Genomic DNA, 17,692 nt, shown 5'->3' with positions numbered 1-17,692 from the left:
AAAAAAAAAAAAAAAAAAAAAACAGTATTTGAACGGCATGGTAACTAGCTCTACTTACAATAAAACCCGATTTCTTATTCTTTTTAAAAATGAGGTGGATTTAAATTAATAACAAAAATGAATAAAAGATTGAGTCCACTGTCCAAAACTTTTAGTAGTCTGCTCCAAATATCCAAACGAATACATACTACTGACCTTCAGCATACATTAATCAAGCGTCTCTAACGCCTAATTTTAGGATCCCAAACTTATCAACTACATAAACATCAAGGGAGGGCAAAAAGTAAAACAGTAATGAGGCAAAATGAGCGTATAAGAAATATAAGGAGGTATTTGCTTAATATACAATACACGTGTCTGTGTGAAAATGTCCTTGTGTAACACAACACCAAGTACAACGAACACACACAATGAAAATAGAGTTTCGTGTTCACTTTATGATTCTCCCACCACCACTTCAGAACACTCTTCCCCGGCCCCTAAGTTAGCCCCGTCTCCCAAGTCCATCCTACAACCTGCGAGTCCTTCCCTCGCCAGAGGATTCTTTTTATGGGCATAGTTAGCAAAGGCCAAGTTTGCAAAGTTGCAGCTTTGCTGGACTGACGTTTTCACAATGTAAGAACAATATGATCTGGAATCTACTCAAAGCGTTTGCCAGGCAGTCAGCTGACGCGCACTCAACCCAACGGGACCGGAACGAGAGAAACTGAACTTCACTATTTGTCTAGCAAAGGTAATCGCTACCTTGACTTCTCCACCCGGCCGACGGCGGACGGCCCGACCCCACCACAGAACCCCGGCTTCCCCTAAGTCTCTCTCCTCCTCCGTCATTTTCCTGGCAGCTGGCTCCCCGAACGGGTTCGCGGAATAGACCCGCACCACGCAGCCGCAGCCCGGGCAACTTTTACAAAAGGTCAGCGCGGTGCCTTTCAAGGCTGCCGGCCGACCCCACGGGGCTTCGCCGTTCGCGCTCGCTCGCTCGCTCGCACCCGCAGAACCTCCCAGAGCTGGCGCTGGCGAACCGGACCCAACAAAAATCCTGCTGGATGGAGCTTGGGGGTCCGCGGGGAGCTGGGGAGCGTTCCACTCTCCTTCCCCACTCCGCTCCGCGGCTCCCCCGCTCGCTCCCGCGCTCCCACATGTTGCTCGCCGTCCCCGGCGGCCCCGCCAGGCCGCCCTCACCCCCACGCGCCCACCTGATCGCCCTTTCTCCGCAGGCTCCGCCCCCGCCCGCCGCCCGCTCGCCCGCCCGCCCGCCCGCTCTCTCGCCTCCTTCAGCAGCTCCATATGGGAGTCCCCGATCTCCCCTCGGCTCCTCACGCCACCTCGGCCCAGCCCCCGGCACGCCGCCTTCCCCCTCCCCGCCGCCGGGGGCCTCGACCCCCGCGGCCTCCTCAGGCGTGCGGAGCGCACGGCGGGGCTGCAGGCCTGCACGGCCCAGGTGCTGTGTCAGCCTCTCGTCGGGCGCCGCGGCGTGGACGGCCTGGAAAGTCACATGGCGGTGGGACCGGCCCGCGCCCCTAACCCTCCGGCCCCTCGCAGAGTCGGACCAGAAGACCTCGGCCGCTCACCTCAACGAAGAGCAACATGTCTGCTTCCGCTCGGCCCGATCGTTCACGCTGCCGCGACTCCGACTGGCTCCCAGGCTCGGGCCCCGATCGCTAGGATAAGGACACTCGCCTTGCCCCTCCACCCGGCAGTGGCCCCGGCTCCTCCCCCGCCGTCAGCCGCTGCGCCCTGACCCGCCCAGTCCCGCCTCCGGGGAAGCAGCAACTGTTTCCGGTTCTGGAGGCAAACTGCTTCCGGGAGGCAGGGCGGCGCGCTTCGCCCCGGCTGGGTCCTCTCTCCCGGCGGCGTAAGCGAGAGTGTGTGGTCGGCCGAGCGGGTGGGTAGCCGCTCTGGAGGCCGCGCCGGCCTGGGCCACGGGATGCGCGGAACGCTCTCCGTCGCATTTTTACTTTTAAGAAAGCTGACCACCGCATTCCTAACGCTTGCGCAGCTTCCTACTCAAAGCTTGGGTCCGATTAAAAGGCGACTGAGTGCGCCCGCCCCTGTTGATGACGTACTGGCTCCCCCCGCCCCCATTAAAAAAAAAAAGCCGTAGCGGGAGCTAAGGTAACTATGCAGCCACTCTATATTAATTGAGTCCTACGTGCTTCGTTCTGTACTAAACATTTGGCACAAGTTAATCTTAAGACCCTATGAATAAATTGTCGAAGGACTTGCTGCGGCAGAATCAGATTCCTTTAGCTACAACTTTATTGGAACTTTGCCCCAAGCCCCTTGGAATCAGGTCTTCATTAACAATAATGATGCTCCGCTGTGATGCTTAATGCACTACTACTAATAATTAGCATGGATCTCTTTATTGAAGTTTTCATAGTCAAATAAAATAGCATACAAGTATTTAAATTATTTTTACTAGAGTTAGACTTCCTTTACCAGTCTCTTTTGCTCCTGTTTCAAACACTTTTTTTAATTAAAAAAATTTTTTTGTTTTCGTTTTTTGAGACAGGGTTTCTCTGTGTAGACTGGGTTGTTCCTGGAACTCGTTCTGTAGACCAGGCTCTCCTTGAACTCACAGAGATCTACCTCATGGGTGCTGGGAAGACACCTTAAAGAGATGTTTTCATTTTCATCACCTCTTGCTTGTTTTCTAAGCCTTCTTTGTTTTTTTCTTTCAGTTTTTTAAATTAAATACTGTATATGGATGTCTGTGAACCAGGTGTGTGCCTGGTGCAAATGGAGGCCAGATCTCCTGTAAAGGAGGGCATCAGATCCCTTGGAATAAGGAATGTTAAAGATGTTGGTGAGCAGCCATGTGGGTGCTGGGAATTGAACCTAGGTCCTTTGCAAGAGCAGCCAGTGCCCTTAATCACTGAGCCATCTCTTCTGCCCTCCATTAAGAAAATAAGATTCATTTTTATTATCTTTAATTATGTGTTGTCTGAGTATAAGTATGGGCACATGAAAGTCGCGCCCTGAAGGCCAGCTGCCACAGATTCCCCTGGGCCTGGATTTAAAGTGGTAGCGAGCCACCAGGTGTGAGTGCTTCAAACCATCTACAATAGGGGTGCCCTCTTTAATATCCAAGACTTAAGAAGGCTGACTTCGTCGGGCAGTGGTGGCGCATGCTTTTAATCCCAGCACTTGGGAAGCAGAGGCAGATATATTTCTGAGTTTGAGGCCAGCCCGGTCTACAGAGTGAGTTCCAGGACAGCCAGGGCTACACAGAGAAACCCTGTGGGGGGGAGGGGCAAGCGGACTTCTCTTCAGCCACATGATCTTCCTCTTATTGTTTGTAAAAATTTATTTTCATTCTATCTGTATAGCCATTTGTCTGCATGCATATATATGTGCTCCTCGTGCATACCTGGGAACTAAACCTGAGCCCTCAACAAAAGCAGCAAGCGCTCTTAACCCCGGAGCCATCTCTCCAGGCCTTAACCTTTCAATTCTTTCCTTTCTTTTGCTTTCTTTCTCCCTTCCCCCTCCCCTCCCCCTCCCGTAACTCTACCTCCCAACCCCCCCCCCATCCCCGACAACATCTCTCTGTGTATTACTGGCTGTCCAGGAACTCACTTTGTAGACCAGGTTGGCCTCAAGCTCAGAGATCCTCCTGCCTCTGCCTGCTCAGCGATGGGATTAAAGGCGTGCGACACCATCGCCTGCTAGCTTTTCTTTTCTTTCTTTTTTTTAAGATTTATTTATTTATTTTATACATATGAGTACCCACTGTAGTTGTACAGATAGTTGTGAGCCTTCATCTGGTTGGGAACTGACTTTTAGGACCTCTGCTCACTCTGGTCAACCCCACTCGCTCCACTGTGGCTGTCTTCAGGCACACCAGAAGAGGGTGTCAGATCTCATTACGGGTGGTTGTGAGCCACCATGTGGTTGCTGGGATTTGAACTCATGACCTTGTGAAGAGCAGTCAGTGCTCTTACCCGCTGAGCCATCTCTCCAGCCCCAGCTTTCCTTTTCTTAAGGGATATACTCCCTTCACTTTCTCACTTCTCTGCCAGACTCTATTCACCATTAAACTTCTGGGCCTTATGCTTTAGACTGTCCTTAATTGGCTTTTTTTATTTTTATTTTATTTTTAGAACTATTTTATTTTATGTATGTGAGTTCACACTGTCGATCTCTTCAGATACCCCAGAAGAGGGCATCGGATCCCATCACAGATGGTTGTGAGCCACCGTGTGGTTGCTGGGAATTGAACTCAGGACCTCAGCAAGAGCAATCAGTGCTCTTAACTGCTGAGCCATCTCTTCAGCTTGACTCCCATTATTTTTTTATTTCAATCATTAAACTTAGTTGCAGGAAATGGATCACACTGTGACCCCCGAGACTGCTATTTACTGGAAAACCTATCTCTAATGGTGGTGTAGCTCAGCCCAGAGCACACACCTTTAATCCCAATGAAGGCAAAGTTAGCTTGTGAAGGAAGCGCCCATGTTTGAAAGTGATGTCTCGTTGAGTGGCTAAGTGCCAAATCACAGAATAGGATAGACCCAGTTCTCACAAGGTGAGACAGGACAGGGAAGCCACTTGAGGAAGCAATGCAGAGAGAGGAAGGAAGAGTTTTACTGGGACAGTTGTACACAGACAGGTTGTACAGAGAACAAATTAGATACAGGTGAAGACCCATCAAGCCAAAGAATGAGGAGCCAGAATATTAGAACGTGTTGACAAAGTCGGTTTGAGCCCAAGCAGAATAAATCAATAAGAAACTGAGAGAAGCCAATCCAAATCTGTCAGCTTGGAGTGGAGTTTGAGCCAGAGCAGCTGAGTTAACCAGCCACCCTAAGCTCAGAAAGACCTAGGAAAGCGTGAGTTTATTCAGCAGCAAGTTACAGGCAACACGTTCCAGGCCCAGATAAGATTGTAGGAAGGCAGCCCAGCAGCGGTGGCACATGTCTTTAATCCCAGCACTTGGGAGGCAGAGGCAGAGGGATTCTGAGTTTGAGGCCAGCCTGGTCTACAGAGTGAGTTCCAGGACAGCCAGGGCTACACAAAGAAACCCTGTCTCAAAAAAACAAAAAAAGAAAAAAAAAAAGATTGTATGTACGGAGGCTAGAGGCTTCCAGGACTAGGCCTAGGTTAATAGACAGAGGCAGTAAACCTCAGAGACAACATTTACTTCAGACAAATAAAACTTTTGTCATGTTACAAAACTCTCTCCCACTAGAATAGAAACTTCAGCACTTACCTCCAAAGCCATGATGCCTCAAGGTATCTTCCCTATTTGTCAATTAACACCTCTGTATATAAGGTTTTCCCGACTCTGCTTCACAGATCTCTTCATGTCTTTAGTTAGCAACTTACTGTTTATCTTAAATTTTTCCCCATTTTTAGTTTGTTCATAAAATCCCTACTGTATGATCTTCGTGGTTTAGGGTAATTGCAGCAGCATAGGAGTCTCAACAAATGTTTTTCAACTGGAAGGAGAGGATTTTAAAGCTTGCCTTTAGCCAGGCAATGGGTACACGCCTTTAATCCCAGCACTTGGGGGGCAGAGGCAGGCGGATTTCTGAGTTCAAGGCCAGCCTGGTCTACAGAGTGAGTTCCAGGACAGTCAGGGCTACACAGAGAAACCCTGTCTCGAAAAAACAAACAAACAAACAAACAAAAAAACAAAAAACAAAAAAAATATATGTGTATATGAGAGTTTTAAGACTTTCTTAATTTGACAAGAGTAGGATGTTCTGAACCTGTTGAACATCCTTAATAAATAAGTCCGTGTTGTGGTCTATAAGAAAGGAAAGGAAATAATGACTAGAGGAGTCCCAGTGAGAGAGATCAACAGCCCCAGACAGAATTCTGGATGTCAGCAGATGTCCAGATCGAGATGTCCACTTGCAGTCAGTTTCTCTGGACTATCTAACAGAAAGCGTCCTAAATGCAGGGGACAGAATTCAGAACCAGCGTGTGGTAAGTGTACACTGTACCATTTAGGAAATTATTTGGGAACAGAGAAGGAAGGGAGTCACAGCCTTTTTTTTAAAAAATGTGATAGGATCTCACTCTCCAACCCAGGATGAACTTGACCTCTAGCAATCTCCTACTCTCAGCACATGTGAATGGGATTACATGTCTGAGCCACTGTGCCTAGCTGACAGTGTCATCTCAAAGAGAAACATTTAATTTGTCCTGTACGTGTTTATTATCTTTAAAAGACAACTGCTGCTGGGCTTGGTAGAGCTTTGTCTATCATCCTGGCTACCTGGGGTCTGAAGCAGGAAGATCAGGAGTGGAAGACCTTGGCCAGGAAGATGGCTCCAAGAGTGGGTCAAGACTCTTGCCACTGTGCCTGGTAACCCAAGTCAAGTCCCCAGGAACCATATAGTAGGAGGAAAGTGACTCCCACAAGCTTCACACACACACACACACACACACCAATCAATCAATCAATCAATCAATCAATGTAGTATGTAATTTAAAAAAAAATAAATTCAAGACCAGTCTGGGCTATAGAGTTAATTCAAACCCAATCTGCTAATTTAGCAAGAACTGTCTAGGAATAAACTGAAAATACAGGGGAGTGGAGCTGGGTGTTAGAGAGCTTGTGGAGCCTGCATGAGGCCCTGTGTTCAATCATCGATAGTGTGCAGAAGGGACAGAAGGAAAAGAAAAGTAACCACACTTCATGGCTCTCTTTTCCTATGGACTAAAACACCTACTGTGTTCTTGCTGTTCAAAGCCTTTTTTGTTTGTTTTGTTTTGTTTGTTTGTTTGAGACAGGGTTTCTCTGTGGAGCCCTGGTTGTCCTGGAACTCACTCTGTAGACCAGGCTGGCCTCAAACTCAGAAATCCGCCTGCCTCTGCCTCCCAAGTGCTGGGATTAAAGGTGTGTGCCACCACCGCCCGGCTATTCAAATCTTGAGAGGACTCAACAGAGGACTAACTTTACAATGTTTCCAACAAGGAACCAACACAGGAAATTTTTGTAGAGAGCTTAACCTATACAGCAATCATTTTTAAAAAATATGTAGGACCTGTCAAATGATACTGTAAAGTGTATGAGTCCAGAAACACAGTAAAACTATGTAAAGATAGACTAGGTACCTGGCTCCCAAACCGTGCTTGCCGTGCCCTCTGAACTAGGATTGAGGAGGCAACACACACTGGGGAAGAACCGAGGGGACTCAACTTTATTTCTTAGGCTTTTTCTGCTTTTAAAGTTTTCTAGCTAAGTATGGTCATGCACACCTGTAATCCCAGCGCCTCCCCTGCAGTCAGAGCTGCCCAGAGAGGCATACCTCTCCTTGGGTAGAAAGCAACCTCTAATGTTCCCTTCGATTTTGCGAGTCAACTATGAAACCTCAAAGTTTGTCAGGCTCTTAAAAACAAAACAAAACTAAAAGCAAAACAAGAAAACATAGGTAAGGGAAACGGGTACTCTCCCAAACATCTTCTAAGTTATCAAATGGTAGAAAAGTTATGGGCAGATGAGGAGCTGGTAGGACACTATTCCCATACTGGCTTAGCCCTGTTTCAGCTGAGTCCAGGAAGAGAGAAGAGACTGGATGTTGGGTTCTAACACCTAATATGTGATTCTTCACTGCAGGACTGTGTCTTCCATTCCTTTTAGCATCCCTGCTACCCAGTCTTCCCTCCCACTCCCTGTTCTACAATCATATAGAATGTCTAGTGCTTTACACAGAGGAAACAGCCCTAAACATTCTAGTCAGTGGTAGTGTCACAATGGGCCTACTAATAGCATCAACAAGTCTTAATCTCTGAAGCCTTCTATTTGGTTCAAGAAGGGTTAGCCTTAAGGTCGGATTCCTTGAAGCTTCCTAGTGGACACTTAGTAACATTTGCCTATATTCTGTGAAAAACAAAAGAAATACAAAGGAATCATCCAAAAGTTCAAAATGTCTGCCAAAAGGCAGAGTAAAGCCAATGATGAATCTGATTCCGGTGATGAATCCATGGATCTCGCCATCCTGAGAAAGCCCAAAAGCAGCCATGATAACTCAATGAGCTTGCAATTTGAGATCCCAGCAGCAGTACAGGCAGTCATCAGTAAGATTGAGGAATCACAGTCGACTCGGGCCAAAGAGGTGAGCAGCTGATCCATTTATAGACTTTGTACAACTTTGTATACCTTTGTTCAACTAGGTGAAAAAATATTTTTTGTTTGAATAGAAAACACTTCACACTCAGTAGTTGACTGAATTTTAGGTAACTCTGACTTCAAATGACACTGTTACCACACTGACTGTAGATAGATAGCAAGCTCCAATTCTGTATCAGCCTGTTCACACCAAAACTGTTTACACAATTTAAGAAGTCAGTCGACCTGGATATGATAGTGTAGCCCTGTGATTCCAACACTCTGGATGAAGATGAAGGGAGGAAGATCTTGATCTTGTGTTCAAACTTGAGGCCAGGTGCCGAATTTTAATGAGATATGGCTAAAATAAATAAATAAATAAATAAATAAAGCCGGGCGGTGGTGGCGCACGCCTTTAGTCCCAGCACTTGGGAGGAAGAGGCAGGCGGATCTCTGAGTTCGAGGCCAGCCTGGTCTACAGAGTGAGTTCCAGGACAGCCAGGGCTACACAGAGAAACCCTGTCTCGAAAAACCAAAATAAATAAATAAATAAATAAATAAATAAATAAATAAATGGTGTGTTTGTGGAAATGGCCCAGATGGTTGGGTCTCTTTCTGCCATGCCTCACACCTAAAGTTGATTCCCAGAACCTGCTTGTCAGAAGAGAATCAAATATCCAGCTGTGCTCTGGCCTCCGTGCACATGGAGTGGCACTGTCACCCCCCCACCCCCCTACAAGTAAAGGCATAGCTGTGATTTTAAAAGTAAATGAAAGCTACCGTGGAGCACAGTGATGGAGCACGTGATGGAGTCTAGGCTCTGTGTCAGTTCTTCCAAAAAGGGGAGAGAGCAAAGGTTGGTACTACTGGGGTTGCTTCCCACACAGAACTTCCTGTTCCAGTTCTCACAACTGGCAACACCTGTGTTTGCTCTTAACAGCTCTACTTGTTGTCTTGGTTACTTTTCTATTGCTGTGATAAAACGCCACATCCAAGGCAACTTGTAAAAGAAAGTGTTCAGTGTGAGGCTTGTTGTTGCAGAGGATAAGAGTCCGTGATGGCTGAGCAAAGGCACAGAGGCAGAAACAGCTGAAAGCTTGTATGTTGACCTGCAAATTGGAGACAGAGAGAGGACCAACCAGGATGGTGTGGGTTTTTGAAACCCCAGAGCCCACAAAAAATATTCAAATATGTGAGCCTACTGGCCGTTCTCATTCAAAGCCCACGCTCCACTCCTCGCTTCCATAGGCTTGTGGTTTATATCAGGGTACAAAATCCAAGGACTCCAACTTCAAAGGCCTTCACCCTCCTTTACACTGTTTAAAAGTCCAAAGCTCAAAGTCTCTCCTGAGATTCAAGGCAAACTGTAACACCTCTTAACTGTAACGCCCTGCAAGGTCAAAATAAAAAAAGCAGTATGTACTTCCAATGCACAGTGGCAAAGAACACACATCGCCATTCTAAAAGACAGATGGGGGAAGAGTGAAAAACTACTGGACAAAGCAGACTCGAAACCCTGTAGCTCCATGTCTAATATCAGAGGCCTTAGGTGGCTCGGCCCTTCTAGCTTGCTGACTGCAACACACTTCCCTTGTAAGCTGGTACCGCTCGCTGTCTGCAACTCTCCTTGCTGGATGTCTCCTAGCTCTGGCACCTCGAGCCTTGTGGGGTCTCCAGTGTGCAATTGAGGCTTCACTTTCACAGTCTCACACACACACTGACATCACAGGGCCTCCTTGCAGGGCCTCCCCTTCATATGCCTGGCTTCAGTAACTCTCCTTAACTTCACTTTCACAGTCACACACACACACACTAGCTTCAGTGTCTTTCCTTAACTGTGGGGGAAGAGTCCATAACCCTTTTACACACACATCCTTCATGACTCTAAAAGTCAGAACCATATTATTGACATTGCCAAATTCTGGTGCCTGCCTGGGAAAGAGGGAACCTGGCTCCAACAAATCATATTTGCATAAGCTTTGTTGTTGTTGTTGTTGCTGCTGTTGTTCATTTTTGCTTTTTTAGGAGTAGAGAATGTCTTGGTTTTTACAAGTTGGAAGCTCAGCTGACTGGGGGTCTTGCCCCAAGAGTACACTTCCTATATCCCATTTTGAAGCAGGGTTTGCTACTCTTCCTCTTTCTCCTCCTCTTCCTCTTCCTTCTCCTCCTCCTCCTCCTCCTCCTCCTCCTCCTCTTCCTTCTCATCTTCCTCCTCCTCCTTTTCCTCCTCCTCCTCTTCCTCTTCCTCCTCCTCGTCATCTTTAAAATGTTTTCACCTCTTTGAGCACAAGCCTTGGTTCCAATGTTAAATTTCTTGGTGCTCTTTTTTACTTCACACTGTATATACTTTTGTTTCTTTTTGTCCTGCTCGTTCTTTTTCTTTATAGACCCAGTGAGATAATGAATAACTGAATGAAAAAGAAGAAATAAAAGAGGGACATGGCTGCCCCTAGGGGATTGAGGTTTTTATTATAGATATAAGGGAGAGCACGGCAGACACATCTAGGAGAGTGCAAAGTGAACATGGCTACACTGAGCCCAACTATGTGAAGACAGGGGGAGGGAGAGCAAGAGGAGCCGCTGAGCAAGAGGGGTGGCCTGGACCAAGAGACTGTTCAAGAGACAAGGGTCAATGTGGCCAAAATGGATTATCTAAGGAAGAGCTGGGGGAAGGACAGCCCAGAAGCAGGCGGGGTATGCCAAGTAAAAGGATGCTATAACAGGTAAGGGCTGAGCAATGCCAGAGTCCACCGTAATATGTCAATAGGCACCTCTTCCAGTTGTCCCAGGGTTGAGACCTAACAATAACCACACAATGGTTCTCTTCCTCTGAAGAAATTAGCCCATTACTTTTTAATTTAGCTGAGGCAGATTCTTGGGACAAGAGCAGACGGCAGCCACCACATTCATTGCCAAAATGTCACAAGAACGGCCTGTAGCCAAGACACTAATCTCGTTCTACTCTGAAACCTCTTGAGTTGGGCATCCATGGTCCAGTTGCTCACAGCACTATTGATGTCCAAGCTCCTCTTAACATAGCTGATTCTAAGCCCTGATGCTAGCATTCAACCCCTCTCCTAGTCCAAAGCCTCAGAGCCTTCCACAGTCCTCCAGAAGTCGGCAGGCCAAGACTGGGCCTAACTCCTCCTCCTTCAATTTCTTCTTACTTACCTTTCTATTTCTGTGACAAGACAGCATGGCTGGGAACTCATACAAGAAAGTGCAGTGTTGGAAGAATAGAGTCCGTAATGACGGAACAGAGGCATAATGGTAAAGGAGGCAGAGACCTTCCGTCTCGACATACAGATTGGAGGCAGAAAGAGCTGAGTGGCAATGGCAGGGGCTTTTAAAGTTTCAAAGGCTGCTTCTCATGACACAGCTCCTCCAACAAGGCTGCACTCCTCTTTTCTTTCTTTCTTTTAATTGAAAATATTGCTTTCATGAAATATGTTCTGATCATGATTTTCTCTTCCTCCAACCCCTCCCAGGTCCTCCTCACCTCCCTATCCTCCCCAACTCCAATTTCTCACTCTTTAAAACACACACACACACACACACACACACACACACACAATCCTCATACACTCACAACCCCCCCCCACACACACAAAAGTACAAAGTCAAAAACCAAACTATACAAGCAAAAGACCCATCAGTCAAAAAAAAAAAATGTCCTCCAAAATCTATCTAAGTCTCAGTCTACAAAAATACCCTTGGGTCCACTTTCGGTTGGCTGTCTACTCTGGGGTCTACTCTGAAATGGAAGCTATTAGAGAAGATGGGTTTTTCCTGTGCAAGCAGGGTAGCTTTGTAGATTGCTCCTTGGTTGGGTGTTGGAGCCCATGTCTATCTCTCCTGTTCAGTGCTGGTTCCTTGTCTGGCTTGAACCTGTGCAGGTCCTGTGCATAATGCCACAGTGTCTAGGAGTTCATATGTGTCTCATCAATCCTATTGAGTTCATATGTGTCTCATCAATCCTATTGAGTTCATATGTGTCTCATCAGTCCTATTGAGTTCATATGTGTCTCATCAGTCCTATTGAGTTCATATGTGTCTCATCAGTCCTATTGAGTTCATATGTGTCTCATCAGTCCTATTGATCTGGAGAAGTGTTCCCTCAGAGTCATAGTCCCTCCCCTCTGGCCCTTACAGTCTGCCCCTCCTCTTCCAAGGGGCTCCCTGAGCCCTGAGGGGAGGGGGACTGAGTACCCAGCATCTCTCACACTAGGCACACTGTCCAACTCTGGGTCTCTGTATTAATTCCGATCTACCAGAAGAGGAAGCTTCGCTGACCATGGCTGAGCCATGCACTGATGTGTGAGTGTAGCAGAATGTCATTAGGAGTCATGTTATGTCTAAGATCCTTTAACAGAACAGTAGTATTTGATTTCCCCCAGGCGGTGGCCTATCCAGTCTCAGGTTCTTGGCCACCCTAGCAGCACCAGACATGGTTTCTACTTTATGGAGGGAAGGCCGCACTTCTCAAGGCGTTTTAGACAGTTAACACCACTGGAGACCAGCTATTTAAATATATGAGCCCATGGAGCCCTTTTCTCTTTCTCTCTCTCTCTCCCTTTCTTTCCTTCTTTCTTTCTTCCTTTCTTTTTTAAAAGACTTTATTTATGTCCCATTACAGATGGTTGTGAGCCACCATATGGTTGCTGGAAATTGAACTCAGGACCTCTGGAAGCGCAGTCAGTTCTCTTAATGGCTGACCCATCGCTCCAGCCTGCCATTTTCATTCAAACCACCACAGTAGTGATTATTTTTGTTGTTTTTTTAAATAATGGAATAAGTGATATGTTTTTTAAAAAGTAAACAAGTTTTGATATATATTAAAATCTATGGAAGTGTCAGCTGAATCAACATAATGAGTTAACTCATCCCCCCCTAATTTCTTGATTTTTTGTTTGTTTGTTTATTTGTTGGTTGGTAGTTTTTAGACAGGATTTCTCTTTCTTTTTCTTTTTCTGGTTTTTTTCAAGACAGGGTTTCTCTGTGTAGCCCTGGCTGTCCTGGGACTCACTCTGTAGACCAAGCTGGCCTCGAATTCAGAAATCTGACTGCCTCTGCCTCCCAAGTGCTGTGATTAAAGGCGTGCGCCACCACCACCCGGCTAGACAGGATTTCTTGTAACAGCCTTAGATGTGCTAGAGTTCACTTTGTAGACCAGGCTGGCCTTGACACATAGAGACTCACCCGCCTCTGCTGGGATTAAAGGTGTGTGCCACCATACCCAGCTCTTGATACCTTGTGATCTCCCTAGATATCTCTGCTTCACTGCCACCCTGATTCTGGGCTAACCACCAGTCTGTGCACTGCTCTATAGAGTAGTCTGTTTAGTCTTCATTTTATATGAAGAACGTTAGACATTATCTTCTTCTAATTGAGTGTGTGTGTGTGTGTGTGTGTGTGTGTGTGTATGCATGCATGTTCAAGTTCCAATCCAGCTTTGGCAATTTTGATTCTGCTCATGGTGACCCATGAGCATCAGTTTATATTTTGTTTTGTAGGTGATTTGGGTATACACATATTTTTTAGTCCTTCTTACTTTAATTCATTACCAGCTGGAGAATCACATTAATTTTTTTTTAAATTCTCTATAGCAAAGACATTTGTGAAAAATAAGCTTCAAAAATAAAATCTAAGCTGAGCAGTGGTGGCACACGCCTTTAATCCCAGTACCTGAGAGGCAGAGGCAGGCGGATTTTTGAGTTCAAGGCCAGCCTGGTCTACAGAGTGAGTTCCAGGGCTACAAAGAGAAACCCTGTCTCGAAAAAATAATAATAATAAAATAAAATCTACATATTCAAAAGATTACCTTAAACTATTTTTAAAGATTTATTTATTATTATAATTAAGTACACTATAGCTGTCTTCAGACACACCAGAAGAGGGTGTCAGATCTCATTACAGGTGGTTGTGAGCCACCATGTGGTTGCTGGAATTTGAACTCAGGACCTTTGGTAGAACAGTCAATGCTCTTACCTGCTGAGCCATCTAGCCAGCCCCTACCTTAAACTATTAAGAATATACAAAAGGACTAGCTGGGCAGTGGTGGCGCACGTCTTTAATCCCAGCACTGGGGAGGCAGAGGCAAGTGGATTTCTGAGTTCGAGGCCAGCCTGGTCTACAGAGTGAGTTCCAGGACAGCCAGGGCTATACAGAGAAACCCTTTCTCTAAAAACCAAAAACCAAAAACCAAAAAAAAAAAAAAAAAAGAATATACAAAGTATATTAAAGATATCTGTGTTAAAATTCTTAGATTGATTTTATCATTTCATGTCTATGATATTTTGACTCCACGTGCATGCCTAGAGCTTGCTAAGGCCAGAAGAGTGCATCAGATCCTCAAGAACCAGAGTTACAGAGGATTGTGAGCTGCTATCCTCTGGTGCTGGAAATCAAACCTGACTTCTCTGCAAAGAGCAGCCAGTGCTCTTACCCTTTGAGTAATCTCTGTAGCCCAAGACAGCTCCATCTACCTGTTCTCCAGGTTTCAGAGCAAAAAGCTGTCGTCTGTACATCCGTACCATTACTTATGGGAAACTAGGGTTCTGAGACCATTTCCAAAGCTATAGAAGTCCCCACTGAAGTCCAGATGTGGTGGTCCACACCTTCAGTCCCAGCACTTGGGAGAAAGAGGCAAGCAGACTGTAGTGAGTTCAGGGACGGCCAAGGCTACAGACTGAGCCTCTGTCTCAAAAATCAATCAACCAACCAAATATATTAAACAAACAAAACCAGTTAACCAAACAAAAACCAACACCACCTTGAAAGACCCAGTAAAGCTCCAGTGGAAACTGGAGGGCAGAACATGCTTGATTTTAGCCTTTAAAATCAACAGACCTGTTCCACTGGTAGGATTCTCCTTCTGTGTAGCCGTTTCCCAAATGCCTTAACATCTACTCTGCAATAGGTCTAAGGATGGACTAATTTCAGGGCCTGGCGGACAGCCTTCCTCTGTCAGGCATGCAGACCTGGAAACAAAGCCTTAAAGGGTGTGGTGCTCCTTCTCACAACTCCAAACTTGCTGCAGAATGTCATGGTGACTTGGCTCTTGTGCCTGGTTCTTTGGTCAGTGGCATAGTAGGCGAAGGCTCTCAGAAGGTTCTGCATGGCTGAGAGTCATAGCCACACCACATCCTCTTCTGGCAGCCTATATAAAGTGGACTCATGATACAGTCACAACCACCTTTCCCCGAAAGGTTCTTCCAAATGGTGTTTGTCCTATGTGCTATATAGTTTTATATCAAGTTTACACACGCTACAGTCATCTGTATGAAGAGAACCTCAACTAGGAAAATACCTCCGGAAGACTGGGCTGTAGGCAAGCCGGTTGGGCATCATCTTAATTAGTGGATGATAGGAAAGGGTCCTGGTCATTGTGGGTGGTGCCATTCCTGGGCTGTTGGTTCTGGGTTCTATAAGAAATAGACTGAGAGTAGGGCAGTGGTGGCGCACGCCTTTAATCCCAGCACTTGGGAGGCAGAGGCAGGCAGATCTCTGAGTTCTAGGCCAGCCTGGTCTACAGAGTGAGTTCCAGAACAGCCAGGACTATACAAAGAAACCTTGTCTTGAACCACTACCACCACCACCACCACCACCACCCCCAAAAAGAAAGAAAGAAAGAAGGAAAGAAAGAGAGAAAGGGAGGAAGGAAGAAACCTGAGCAAGCCATGGGGAGAAAATCACTAAGCAGCACCCCTCCATGGCCTCTGAACCAGTGTCTGCCTCCAGGTTCCTGCTCTGTTTGAGTTCCTGTCCTGGCTTCCTTTGATTAAAAAAACAAACAAAAACAAAACAAAACAAAAAAAAAACACAAAAAAAAAACTGGACCAGGCTAACCTTAGAGATTCACGGGCCTGGACCTCCTGAGTGCTGGGATTAAAGCTGGGTACCACCACTGCCCAGCACATTTTTATGATCTAGCAAAGGGCTGTGCATACAGCTCTGATTTATTGATTATGTTTTGAGACACAGCCTCCCTATGTAACTCAAGCTGTCATGGAACTTCCTATGTAGTCCAAACTGACTTAAATTGAAAAATCTCTCTGCCTTCACCTTCCAAGTGCTGAAATTATAGATATATGTCCCTACCATATCTATTTGAAAACAAATATTACTCTTGTTTTTTTAAAGATTTATTTATTTAGCATTATATGTAAATACACTGTACTGTCTTCAGACACACCAGAAGAGGGTGTCAGATCTCATTACAGATGGTTGTGAGTCACCCTGTGGTTGCTGGGATTTGAACTCAGGACCTTCAGAAGAGCAATCAGTGCTCTTAACCTCTGAGCCATCTCTCCAGCCCCTGCTCTTGTTTTTAGATGGGCTCTTACCATATCGCCCTGGCTGGTCTGGAACTCTCTGTGTAGACCAGGCTAGTCCAGAATTCACAGAGTTCTGCTTGCTTCTGTCTCCTAAGTGCTGTGATCTAAGAGGTGCATCATTACACCTAGCTTATTTTGTTTTTGTTTTTCTTTTGAGACAGGGTCTCAGTTAGCCCAGGCTAGCCTCAAATTCCACTGTATAACGAAAGCTAACCTAAGCACCCAATCCTCCAGTTTCCACTTCCTATTAGCTGGGATTATAGGCACGTGTTACCATGGCCAATTTTGAGTGGTGCTGGAGAATCAAACACAGCAATGTATGTATGCTAAGTGTTGTGGTTGTTCTTGGTTGTCAACTTGACTACATCTGAAATAATCTAAAATCCAAGTGGCTAGGTACATCTGTGAAGGGTTTTTTTTTCCTTTTTTTTTTTTTTTTAAGGCAGGGTTTTTCTGTATAGCCCTGGTTGTCCTGGAACTCACTCTGTAGACCAGATTGGCTTCAAACTCACAAGAGAGCTGCCTCCTTCTGTCTCCTAAATGCTGGGATTAATGGCGTATGCCACCGCCACCTGCCTCTAGGCTACTTCTTCAGAATTCTGGCCTATGCTGAAGACCAGCTGAGACATCTAGCTTTGTGGACTGAACAATGACTGAGTTCTTGGAACTAATTTTGGTTGGTAGCCATTGTTGGACTAGCTGGACTATAAGCCGTCCTGACTTTCTCTCCTGTAGATTCATTCCCCAAGACCAGTTCCACTAGAGAACACTGAGCAGTGCACAAGGTTTGCTCTGTCATCTGAGCTCCATTTCCACCCAGATCTCAGGTATTCCACTACTGTCTGTTTCCCTGCCTTGCTAAGAACCTCTTTTCCCGCCTTTTCATGCTCTCCTTTATATTTTCAAGAACCATAGTAACATCCATACATATCTACATATATATACATAAATATACACATATATGCACACACATGTACACACATACATACACACACATGCACACATGCACACACATGTACCACACATGCAAACATACATATATACACATGCACACACATGTACCATACATACACATGCAAACATACATATACACACATACATACACATGCACACATACACACATACACACATACATATACACACATACATACACGTGCACACATACACACATGTACACATACACACATACATACATACACATAGACACATACATGCATACATATACACACATACATACATACATATATATACACACACACATACACACATACATATACACACATACATACAC

The 17,692-nt window shown here is 45.7% G+C and overlaps 2 protein-coding genes across 6 annotated transcripts in view; one reads left to right on the top strand and one right to left on the bottom strand.

The window, feature by feature from the left end:
- The window catches only part of Larp4 (La ribonucleoprotein 4), a 48,080-nt gene extending 46,319 nt beyond the window's left edge, over positions 1 to 1,761 (bottom strand). For 2 of the 5 annotated variants that reach the window (XM_031355744.1, XM_031355762.1), the window contains exon 1: positions 1,572 to 1,761. In XM_031355744.1, coding sequence (XP_031211604.1) covers positions 1,572 to 1,589 — 18 coding nt within the window. In that variant the 5' untranslated portion in view covers positions 1,590 to 1,761. The remainder of the gene's footprint in view (positions 1 to 1,571) is intronic. The other 3 variants (XM_031355726.1, XM_031355736.1, XM_031355754.1) reach the window with 2 other exon arrangements.
- Positions 1,762 to 7,724: 5,963 nt separating this feature from the next.
- LOC116080965 (protein FAM186A-like) overlaps positions 7,725 to 17,692 on the top strand; it is a 38,502-nt gene continuing 28,534 nt past the window's right edge. The window contains exon 1 of the mRNA XM_031357680.1: positions 7,725 to 8,072. Coding sequence (XP_031213540.1) covers positions 7,884 to 8,072 — 189 coding nt within the window. The 5' untranslated portion in view covers positions 7,725 to 7,883. The remainder of the gene's footprint in view (positions 8,073 to 17,692) is intronic.

The sequence above is a fragment of the Mastomys coucha genome, unplaced genomic scaffold (genome assembly GCF_008632895.1).
Source record: "Mastomys coucha isolate ucsf_1 unplaced genomic scaffold, UCSF_Mcou_1 pScaffold11, whole genome shotgun sequence".
Taxonomy (NCBI): domain Eukaryota; kingdom Metazoa; phylum Chordata; class Mammalia; order Rodentia; family Muridae; genus Mastomys; species Mastomys coucha.
Note: the sequence above shows the minus strand (reverse complement) of the source record. Positions and strands in the feature narration are given on the sequence as shown.